Source organism: Uloborus diversus, chromosome 2 (assembly GCF_026930045.1).
Source record: "Uloborus diversus isolate 005 chromosome 2, Udiv.v.3.1, whole genome shotgun sequence".
NCBI lineage: Eukaryota > Metazoa > Arthropoda > Arachnida > Araneae > Uloboridae > Uloborus > Uloborus diversus.
Window position 1 is genome coordinate 112,924,599 of NC_072732.1, and position 12,761 is coordinate 112,937,359.

The 12,761-nt window shown below is 33.1% G+C and overlaps 1 protein-coding gene across 1 annotated transcript in view; it reads left to right on the plus strand.

The window, feature by feature from the left end:
- Nucleotides 1–10,880: 10,880 nt before the first annotated feature.
- Nucleotides 10,881–12,761, plus strand: part of LOC129216492 (sonic hedgehog protein-like) — a 40,183-nt gene continuing 38,302 nt past the window's right edge. Inside the window, exon 1 of the mRNA XM_054850706.1 lies at nt 10,881–11,382. Coding sequence (XP_054706681.1) covers nt 11,065–11,382 — 318 coding nt within the window. The 5' untranslated portion in view covers nt 10,881–11,064. The remainder of the gene's footprint in view (nt 11,383–12,761) is intronic.

Here is a 12,761-nt window from a genome sequence, read left to right on the forward strand (position 1 = left end):
ATATGGATATGCTACATATAAGTGGGTTATATATAAGTGGGCTAGAATCAGGGCCGGATTAGCCATAGAGCAGAAGTAGGAAATGCTACGGGCCCCGCGCTTCTGGGGGCCTCGCGCCATGAGAACAATTCCTGAAAAAAAAAAATACTTTCCGCACATTAATCCGTTTAAATTTATCTCTATCTTTCTCTTTTTATTTAGATCTAGCTTTTCTAAATACTGAGGTAAATTAAAAATCTTATTTTTTTCGTTGGATTGCTTTCCAGAAATTTCTCTCAATTGAAGTCTTAAAAACGCAATTTTAGTTGACCTTTCTTAGTGGAAGGAGAAAAAGCTCCGTTGGGTCAGAAAAGTTTCAAAACTGACCTAAAAATTACAATTTTAGGCAATGTTTGGAGAACGGAAAATTGGGTTTTCTCTAGATTTTTTTTTTCTTTTTCAAAATGAAGTCAATTTTAAGGTAACTTAAGAAATTTAAGGGAGTTAGGGTCCTAAAAATTTCAGCTATTCAAGCCTAGAAAAAAGAAAATTTAGGTTGTTTGATGACAATAGAGGATAGGGGAAGGAATTTTTTCCTGAAATTGTGTTCAAAACTGAAGTCATTATCAGGCTATGTTTGGGAGGAAAGGGTTTGAGGGATCGTCCCATGGTATAGCTGAAAACAAAATTTCAAGCTATGTGGGAAGATTTGAGAAAGGGAACTCCCCCAGAAATAATTCTGACACGGTTTTTGATTCACTGGAGACGTTATCAGGGGGGGGGGGTGGATACGGGTTTGCTTCGCAAAATATAAGAAACTGACTTATTTCAAGAGACGCAGGCTATCTTTACTTTTTGCTTTAGGTAAAGAGTGGTGGTTTGGAGCCTTTTCCCCGAATGTTGAGAAGCTAGGCAAGTAGGTGTTATTCTCCTTCGGAATTTTTTTGAAATTTTGAAATCGAGATGGTTCAATGGCTTTCTCCGGAATTTTTCGGAATTTGGGGTCTAAAAATTTAAGCAATTTTTGTTGATAGCTGGAGAAGAAGGATGCTGAAACTCTTAAAGCACAAATCCTAAAACCATATTTTCAAGCTCTCTTTGGCGATGCTAGAAAAAAGATGGGAAAGGATTACCATCCAGAAATTGGTTGAAAGTGTCTTTCTTCTTAAAGCTTTCGAAATTGGAGTCCTGAAAAGTTAATTATTAGTCATTCTAAATCTTCTTTGGTTACTTAACTTCATGTCAATTTTCACCCTCAAAAATCTAACTCCCCCCGCGATACGAGCCCGTAGATCCGGCACTGTAAACAACAAGCAAAATTAAGTGATCATGATAGAAGAAAAGAAAAAGATTCTGATACTTCACACTTATGCTGAGCGAAATAAATAAATTGGTAAGAGGATATTATGTTTTGATGAACTAAAATAATTATGGGTGGAAGAAAGACTTTAAATATCGTTTTAAATTTTTTCCTCTGAGTGGGAGGGAACTAAAATGCTGTCGCCCATACCCCGAACCTAACCCATTTCTTTTTCACCACCAAAGGTAGCCAAAAATTTTTTTTTCGAACTTGATATTTAGAAAAATTCAGGAAGAAAATAGTTTAACATAATCGAAAACCGGCTAAAACTGCTTTCTGGAACTTCAGTTTCGAAAAATTTCCACGGGTTTAATCCCGAACTCGATCCCGTCCTATAACGTCGTCTAATAAGATGGCCTACAGGTGCGTATTTTGGACTAGAATTTAAAAAAAAATTCTATGGGAGTGTACCCCCCCCCCCCCTTCAACATTGTTAACGATGGTCCAAAATGTACTTTTTAGATTTCAACTTTGAAAATTTTCCGGGTTGCCTTGGAGAGTGCCTGAACCCCATCCCATACCAAAACGTAACCCGCGATGACCTTCAATCTATCACGTTTTCACAACTTTACATTCGAGAAATTTCCATGGGATGGCTTTCGTCAACTCCGCTCCGAAATCACCAAAGAAGGTAAAAAAAACTACCTTTTCAGACTATATAATTTCGAGAATTTTTCTTAAAATTGTGTTTTTAGATTAATAATACCTAATAAACTCGAAAATTTTCCAAAGGGACCTCATTGAACACCCCTCTTTCCTCTCTCTGCAGCATCATTAAAGATAATTTACATTTTTATTTAAGGTTTCAATTTTAAAAAACTGCCTGAAGAGAGTCACTGTGAACCCAAATTTTTTCCTTTGATCTTACTTAAGATAGGATGCAATCGCGTTCTTTGACTTCAGTTTCTCCAAATGATGACCTCCGAATCTTCTCTTCCTAATATCACCAGGAGTCGTTAGAAGTGAGTTTTTAGTGTTGAAATATCGAAAATTTTCCCGGGGTAAACCCCCAGATCCTTTATATCGTCCAAAAATTGCGTTTTTGGAATTATAAGTTGAAAACATGTAGTAACGGGAAGACGAGGTGCAACATAAGAGGGTCCTAACCGTCGTAAAGCTCTAAAACTATATCCACATTTATGTATTCATGCGTGTTATAAGTGCACCTCCCATCTCCATGAAGAAGAGCTCTATTGTTTACTATATCATGCAAAAACGAGGGCCCCTTGGAAACATTTGCTACGGGCCCCCCTCTGGCTCAATCCGGCTCTGGCTAGAATTAGACTTGCCAGACGTCCCGGTTTGGTCGGGACAGTTCCGGCTGTTAGACAAAATCCCAGTGTCCCGGCCGGTTTACTTCACGTCCCGGTTTAAGATAAATTGTATTACAGATGACGAAAATAGTCTTGAAATAATTAACTGTGGAGGATTTCTTTACTAAAAATAAAGCTGAAAGTCTGTGTCTCTGGACCTCTGTATGTCTGTTACGCACATAGCGCCTAGACCTTTCGGCCAATTTTTATGAAATTTGTCCCAGTATTAGTTTGTAGCATGGGGTTGTGCACCACGAAGCAATTTTTTGAAAATTCGAATTTCTTCTTTTTCTATTCCAATTTTAAGAACATTTTCGCGAGCAAAATTATCAAAAGATGGACGAATAAATTACCAAGTTATCACAACGTGGAACCGTAACATGGGGAAGTCAATTGGCGAGAAATTCATCATATGTTATTTGTAAATATACTGGCGAACCAAAAGAGCTTTTAATTTTCTACTACAGGCAAAGCCGTGCGGGTGCCACTAGTGGTAAATAAACTAAGCATCGCAAATTGATTTAAGATGTTTCAGATGTTCGCATAACTCCATGTAATGTTTCTATCAAGTTTAATCGAATTTCCTGCAGAAGGCTATTGAGAAAACCAAACCGTTTCATCTAAATACATTGCACTCAGAAGTTGGACTTTTTTGAAAACGGTAAAATCCCATGACCTTATTCTTTAAATTTCCAAAATAAGTCAGCAAATGTAGGGGATCATGTGACAAAGTGAAATAGCGAGGCAAAGTGAAATGGTGAAATATTTAATATGCTTTTAGCTTCACTATTCTGGTATTATTTTAATTATATAGAGGAAGATCGCCTATATTGGACCCCCTAAGAACAAGAGACCCGTGTCGCTAAATGTGAAGCAAAACAAAAACAAAAATTAATGCATCTGAAGCCATATTCAATTAGGAATCGCCATAAATCCCTACAGTTTCTACAAATATGACGATATTTTTTTAAAAAAATTAATTTTAACAAAGTTGCAAAAGACCAATTTAGGAGTATATGCGCCTATATTGATCCATGCGTTTCATAAATTTGGACCGTAACAGTAAGTGATATAATAACTTGCATTTGAACTGTGCAGTTTTTTTACAGGATTTGCAATAGAACTTCCTTTGCTTTGTGCCAACCTGGCGCAGTGTTAATGAACCCACTAATGGCATTTTATACACTAAATCATGCTTTGCACTTCATTTCTATGGCAAATATTTCAAGTTCAGCTGTTTTGTGCGGTTTTTTTGCTCCTTCTTTTGCGGCCTTTTATGTCCTGTGTCCTTTTTCTACGGCGGTGACGTTTGAACGTTTTGCCGAAGTAAGTTTCCTTTTTCTGCTTTTCATTTTTTTATGCAAAGGTAATGTGTGTGCCACCTTAACAAAATCATCAATAAATCCAATAATTATAACTTGATGAGAACTAACCACTGATTCCCCGCTACTTTTATAAATTTTATCCGTACCTTGTTCTTGTGCATCTTGCACAGCTACACCGAACGTGTTGCGTGTTTACTTTGGCGAGCAGTCTCATCTAGACTTTTAATTTCTAACTCGGTTGCTGCAAATTCGCTGTCATTGAACACTTTGCTTCATAAAAAAAGTGAACATTTTCCACTTTTTTTTTTTTTTTTTTGAAGGCTCAAATTTACTACCAAAACTAAAAAGTACTGTTTCAGCGCAAGTTTTATTATAATATACAAGGTTCTTTCTTTATGTACTGTAATTTTCAAAACAAATTTCCGATTTTCTTACTTGAAAAAACTCAGTCATCTTAACCATTTTACTTTGTCCTACATTCCCCTACTAACATTTGCATCCAAAGAACATCGAATGTGCATGAGAAAAATGAATAAATGATGAACAAAAAACGCTTGAACTTCAGACTTCATCTCAAACAAACATGTTAAATTTCCGATCCATAAATCAAACCATTAGTGAAAAAAGTAAAAATGAATAAATTGTAATCTTGAATTCAAATGATGTTTTTCGTAATCACGAGTATGTGTGTGCGTGTGTGTGTGTGTGCAAGTGTGTTGGGCAAGTATATAGGCATGTGTGCGTAGACCTGTGTGTATGCGCGTAGGCGTCGTGTGTGTAAGTTCGTAAGGGCATATGTGAATGTAGATGTGATATAGGTAAGCGTGTTGTGTGCGTAGGAGTGTATGTGTGTGTGTAATTGTATAGGCGCTATTTTGCATAGTACATGGACTCAACCACCCAGGAGGAGCGGATTCGGGTGGATAGTGCTGCTGGTGGAGGCCCAGGACCAGAGGAATTGCACCTGGAGACGGTGGTGCTTGCTCAGGACCATTGAGCAAAAATCAAAGGACGTGAATGTCATTTAACGACCAAGTGAAAACAATAAACAAACGTGATTGCTAAAAAAAACATTTAAAAATAATTATCGATAGTTATCTAACTGTGGACTTCACTTTGACCTAATATGTTATTTATTGATCAATAAAGAAGATTGCTTAAGGTTCTCACTTCTACATATCCTAATGTTTATATTTTACATGCCATTGTGATTGGGTCATTCGTCTCATAACCTTTTTAGTTTCAGTGAATAGTAGGTTCAAAAATAATTACAGAATTTAGCCCTAGTTTTTGCACACAAAAAAATTCAAATGATTTAAAAAATATAACCAACTAACTAAGAAAGAAAAAATTAACTACGAAACAAAAAATACGCTGTATCTACAACGCCACTGTAACAAAAGATACCCTTCAGTCTATAATATCTTTTCACCACGAAACCACCAAAAAATATATCATAACACAAAAAATTTGCAAACTTTCGGCCTATCAACGTCTTCAAGATTCAAGAAAATATCTCAACTTGTTCTGCAGTTATTTTTAAAGGAAATCACACATTAAAAATAAGAGCACTTTCCCAATTCAAAACTAAATCATTTCTGTCTTTTTATTTTTTTTTTCTAAAAGCAGTTCAGGCGAGTAAAAGAATGTTATCAAATTGATGCAATAAGGTGCTGCGAAAAATAAACTTATGCTTATCTGGTTATAAATAAAACTCTGAAAGAGAAACTAAAATGTATGCAAAACTATAACTAGAGCCCGGATTCTATGAACAGCATAAAAAGTCAAGATGTGCGCCAAAATTCCTAAAATATGCACTAAAAATTTAAAAAAATTTCACTAATTTTTTTTGTATTCACGAAAGTAAAAAAAAAATCACATCTGAAATAAAACATGGATGGCTTTTCTATTCTTGCAGCTTTTTTTGTTCGGATAAATATTTTTTTATTTTTTGCAATAATATGCACAAAAAATAGTATGTGCAATATTAGTATGCAGAAAAAATTTGGGCAACCCGAGGAAAACCAAAAGGTCCCCCGACTTTTTGAACTTTATGGAAAAATATTTTTTGTACTCTTTCTTTTGCAGTATAAACCTAATGAAGTGTTTATTTATTTATTTATTTTGAATAAGAAAAATATTTTTGACGAAGACACGTGTAATTCTCTGCGGACCTGCTAATCTTGTGCAAGGAATGGTACCAGCCCAACGACTACCAGATCACTGGTTAAGAATCTGTGGCGTAGAGAAAAATCACATCTATTACAAACCAAAATAATAGTTGAATATGGCAAGTTTTAGGCACTAATTATAAATGTCTTGAAAATTGGATAGTGTAATACAAAGATAATAATACAAAAGTTGTGATAAAAGATTTTAATAATTGATCAGTAAGACGGGTAAACCACGAGCAGTGGCCAGCGCTTCAGTGGTGGTCACTTCAAGTTTACCTTTGTACTTTGAAGAAAGAAATGAACATTAAAAATGTGATTTTTTGTCGGCACCTAATGTAATTATCATATTGAATCAATTTTATTCATTAGTTATTTGACTTTAAAGTAAGTAATGTAAATAATTCGGATGGGTGAACGTCAGATGGCCAATACAGAAATTTTCAGATTTTGGAGTAGCTACTGCTGCATCAAATTTGAGGTTTGGGAAAAAATTGATAGAAGGGTCATTCCATACAGATTCTACGGATGAGTGCGCTCGACCATTTTTAACTTGTTTGAAACTCATATCCCAAAAAGATGCATATGAATGATGTTTAAAACCACTTTTATTTTTTCTCTAACCTTAACCCTTGATTTTTAAGAGGTCATCATAAGTCATTTTCGTAGTCAAAAATGGGATTTTTAGACCTTTGCATTTTGGTCCAAATCTAATTGAATAACAATCATGGCAGAACATTTTACATTTTGATGTTAAAGTAAATAAGATAATAGTCTCACATACTGAGTTATGTAGCTGTAACTTAATAATTAAAATAATAGCAGCAGGCCAAAGTTCAGGGTCAAATATAAAATTTTACTCATTTCAAAGGGTCATAACTCGCTTAGGGGATAAAAACACAAAGTGAAATATGGCAAAAACTAATCACTGAAGTCACACTAATGAGAAAATATAGCTGTAATTGTGTGTTTGTTTACCTTTTATAAATTACAGCCTCTCAAAGATCAGAAAATTGAGAAAAATGACATTTTTAGACCCATGTAAACCAAAAGGGGATGGAATTAAAAATAAAATTTCTTGGCGAATTGAATATTCCATTCAAGTACTACACATGTTATATATATTGTTTTGTGTATTTGGTTTTTAAAAAAGATACAGGTTTTTGAAATTGAGCAATTTTGCTAGTTAATTCACTCACTAAAACAGAATTAAAAAGTATGAAAACATTATTACACTTTCTTAAATTACACGTATAATGTGCTCTATGTAATATATTATACTGGAAAAAGATATTTTAAGTATAAAAATAATTATTTTAATTTGATGACTTAGAAATATTTTGACATAAATGAGTAGTTCATACATGTTTGACAGCTTAAAGGTTTAACTCTGCAAATAAAATTCCCAATACAACATTTAATCACTGCTTTATGCCACCGTATTTAAATATTTTCACTGTAAAATTATTATCCCGTAGCAATAGGAATGAAGAATAGTGTGTTACTAAAAAGACTATTAAAAGAAAATGCCCATTATTGTCAAAAAAGTTATTGCATAGCTTGTGTTGATCACTAAATTTAGAACCCCTGTCATTGTCTTGCTCCTAGTACATTTTCAAAGTATCAAATTATGAATGTGCCTTGGTAAAGCATTTCAAAACGCCATATACTTGAGTCACTATTACAACTATAGGACTACTAGGTGAGTTCATTTTTTCAAAACTACACTCAAACAAGAAATAAAAAACGCACTTTTTAAAATTTAAATTTTGTATATATAGTATTTTTGCATATGTTTAAGGCAATTTAGATATGTTAATGTACAGAGCATATGTTTGTTTGTATTGAAAATTTGTGTGTGTGTAGACAGTCTATAAATTAACTACTTAAGCTGTCAATCAAGTATGAACTACTCATTCATGTCCAAATATTTCTAAGTTATCAAATTAAAATATTTTTTTTTCAGTATAATATATTATATAGGCCATTTCAGAAAGTGCAATGAAGTTTTCACACTTTTTATTTCTGTTTTAGAGTGTGAATTAACCAGCAAAACTGCTCAATTTCAAAGACCTGTTTTATTTTAAAAAATCAAATACACAAAACAATATATATATCATGTATAGTACTTACATGGAATATTCAATTGGTCAAGAAATTTTATTTTTAATTCCATCCCCTTTTGGTTTACAGGGTCTAAAAATGTCATTTTTCTCAATTTTCGGATCTTTGAGGGGTTGTAAGTTATAAAGGGTAAACAAACACACAATTACAGCAATATTTTCTCATTAGTGTGACTCCAGTGATTAGTTTTTGCCATATTTAACTTTGTGTTTTTATCCCCTAAGCGAGTTATGACCCTTTGAAATGAGTAAAATTTTTATATTTGACCTTGAACTTTGACCTGCTGCCATTATTTTAATTATTAGGTTACAGCTACATAACTCAGTGTGTGAGACTATTATCTAATGTACTTTAACATCAAAATGTAAAACGTTCTGCCATGATTGTTATTCAGTTAGATTTGGGCCAAAATGCAAAGGTCTAAAAGTCCCATTTGTGACTACGAAAATGACTTTTGATGACCTCTGAAAAATCAAGGGTTAAGGTTAGAGAAAAAATAAAAGTGGTTTTAAACATCATTCATATGCATCTTTTTGGGATATGAGTTTCAAAAGAATTAAAAATGGTCGAGCGCACTCATCCGTTGAATCTGTATGGAATGACCCAGAAATTGAACAAATTGAAATCCTAGCATTTTTAGAAATTGGGAAAGCGTTGGGTTATAAAATGCTTATTGAGTTTACGAGTGGCAATTTATACTGTAGACCTACAGTTAAAAAATGTACTTCACTGCTGCCACTACTTGTGCAATTTAAACCTTGAAGTGGTCATTATTGGTGTTTTACCTCATTGGTTGGTCATTACGCTGATTTTAGAATCCGTTCGTTTAAAATAAACTTTGTTCCCTAGTTCGATACTAAAAGTACGCTTTTACCACGGCGTTTAAATAGAAGCACTTTTCAGTCATTTCCAAAATTTGTAGAACATTTTTACAAAAGATTGTCCGTGACAGTTTGAAATACTTTCAACTTATCTTCTGAATCTGAGAAAAGAAAGCTTCTACTTAGGCGCATGTTACAAGGTGGACCTGAATATTCCTCCTAAAGAAAAGAAAACTAAATTACAATACGGGAAAGAAATTCTAGAAAGCAATGAATAATATTCCATCACTCCGTATACATTCTCACATTTTATCTGAAATCAGACGAATAAATAGGATATCGTCTGGAGAGCTAACAAAAGGAGGCGGTCCTTAAAAGCAGCCAATTGAAGCGGATTGTATGACGCGTAAGATATTTGATTGACAGATTACTAAGGAACGATAATACCAAGGTACGACCAAATGTTTCTAAAACGGCTGTAATGCAGAGGTAAAAAAAAAATCTTTCTATTTTATTCACCGCATGAAAAGTGACGGCTGATATTCTAGAAGACTTAAAAATTTCATAGAATGCTACTTATGGGAAGTAATTCATCGAAGAACTCATTTTTTCCCATTTACTTTTGGACGTTTAGTGGATTCGTTAACAATTCACCTAATATCAGTAAAATACTTTCGAACATGAAGATTTGTTGGTGATGTGGACAAGGAGGATATTTTAGTACTTTGTGAAAAATTTAACCTGTGAAGCATTGTGTTATTTATTTTTAGCATGGAATATCAGACAAATTACAGGCATGCGAGATTTTTAAATATAGATTCTGACAAATCAGATCAGGTATGTGTGCAGTTTAATCATATTTAAGGAAATAATTCACTTCTTGAAGAAAACACTGATATTATTCAAAAAAAAAAAAAAACTAGTTTCCAGTTATCATTAAGAAGCAATTTCAATTCGGATTTGTGTACGATTGTTCGGATAAAGTCATAAAAAGCTAATGATTTAAATAATGAAAATTTTCCTTGTGTTTTAAAAAAGCTGTATATTAGCATGCAAGTAGTCGAAAATAAAAATATGTGTGTTATTTGAACTGTGTCTTTAAATATCTAGTATGAAAGTCTAACTTGCAACTTGATTTTTACCAGATTCATTTAAACAAATAAATATGTTTTTAAACATAGCTAAGTTATACACTTAAAAAAATATTAAATGTCGTCAGAGAAAGCTAGGTTCTGAACTTGTATAATGTTGTTTTATCGTATTCTTTGCTCTTTGATTGGGTGCTCATTTAAAAGTTGATTTGTTTATTTTCAAATATATATCAGGTTATGGACCAAAACTGCATGGAAATTGCTTTTGGATAGTATGCCTCAGAATATACAGGCAGTCGCAGATTGATTCTGATATTTACCAAGCTATGTTGGACCCAGCTCAAACAAATGAGAAGTGTGAGAAGAAAATTAATTTTATGCATGTTAATTTCTTTTTACTTTTGGAACGTTTCTTTAAAAAATCTCTGCGAATCAATCTATTCGAGTTTATCAAGCAGGATACATTTTAAACAAACGACCTTTTTTAAAAGACAACCAGTGAAATGAAACTATACAGGTCTTCAATCACTTATGTTAAGGACTGTGAATTATAGTCCATGAAAAGAATTTATTTTTAGTTTTGGAATTTTTGAAGGATATCTGACTGTAAACTGGAAAATCAATATTGAAACATGATTATATATTTAAAGTATATTTATTTTTCCACTATTTATTTTGAACGATATGACAGAAAAAGCATTTTGTTATCAACCCTCTTCTACTTTTAACACAAGATCCCTTTAAAATATTAAGAAAAATATTAATGTCTCAGCAGTGTTGCTGAATAACTTTCTTCAAACGGTGCGGTAGAATTATTTTCAGACATGAGGCACATTTACAGAAAAAAGAGCTATCTCCAACATAAATTCCTAGCTTGTCGATGAGAGGAATACTCTTTAAACTTTGCTATCACATTCTCATGGTGTTGGTGCATCTTACGCTGATTTTCAGTTACATGTCAGAGGGATGTATGCCAGGGAGAGGTGGTGGGAGAAGACGAAGCAGCACGAAGATAACTCCACTCGTATTCAAGCAACATGTGCCCAACGTACCAGAGAATAGTTATGGAGCAAGTGGGCCAGCACTCGGACGCATCACAAGAAACGATGAGAGGTTTAAGAATTTGATTCCTAACTACAATCAGGACATTGTATTTAAGGATTCAGAGGGAACTGGAGCAGACCGCTTGATGACACAAGTAAGTGGGCAAAGTTAATTATCTGATACATTAGAACATACTTTCCAAAATGTATGACAGAGCTACATGAACATGATGAGCACATTTTACGTTTATCAACGCTCGGATCTATTTTTAAAACATAGAACCGTATGCATTATCGTAATATATCACACTCGCTAGCAATAAGCGTTCGCTAGCGAGTGTGATAATAGAAAATAAGAAATAGAGTGTGTAATAGAAAATTATATTGAGTCATGTTCAACATAATTTTCTATTTGTCACATGATTAAAATATATCGGTGATTATTTTCAAGTTTTTAAAAAGTATTAATGCATTTGAGAGCAGTTCTTGAGAGCAGTCTTGCATTTGTAAAAACAAGTTTTTTCTTAATTGTGATGTACATTATTCGATACTATAGCCTTGCTACGGGAATTATTAGAAGCATAATTATTTAGCATTAGCTAAACTGAGCAGTAAAAAAGATTGACTGTGTTGCGTAATAAAAATAAATGAAAATTCAGCATTTTGTAGCCTTCAGAGCATTTCAACTAAGGTACAAAGTAAAGATACCTCAACGATAGCTTTTAAACTATCTTTATTCTGTATTTTGAACTCCATATTTATTTATCTAGCATTATTAGCAGATGCTGAAGTTGGAAAAAATATTTAAAGGGAACGCACCTCATTTTTATAGGGTGGTTGCCATTGTTGACGAAAAGTATAAAAAAAAAAAGTCACCCCAGGTTACTTATGCCAGCTTTAATTAAAAAGAAAAAAGCATTTCAAAAAAGGCTGGTTTACAATTTATGTTTAATCTGTATCATTGTTTTTAAAATATACCAAATATTTTAGAAGCTGTTGTCCCCCCCTTACACCGCACTTCAGCACTAATTATTAAGATGGGTTAATCTTAAAATCATGAACATCGAATATTGATATACAAATTTGATATTTCTGGTAAATATAATTCTAAGATCCTTTTGCATTTATGCACAACATTTTCGGAATTTTGGTATGTTAAGAAAAAAGCACAAAAAATATTTCATTATTTAGAAGAAAATTTTTACATTGTTGACGAAAAGTAAAAAAAAAAAAAAAAAGTCACCCCAGGTTACTTATGCCAGCTTTAATTAAAAAGAAAAAAGCATTTCAAAAAAGGCTGGTTTACAATTTATGTTTAATCTGTATCATTGTTTTTAAAATATACCAAATATTTTAGAAGCTGTTGTTCCCCCCTTACACCGCACTTCAGCACTAATTATTAAGATGGGTTAATCTTAAAATCATGAACATCGAATATTGATATACAAATTTGATATTTCTGGTAAATATAATTCTAAGATCCTTTTGCATTTATGCACAACATTTTCGGAATTTTGGTATGTTAAGAAAAAAG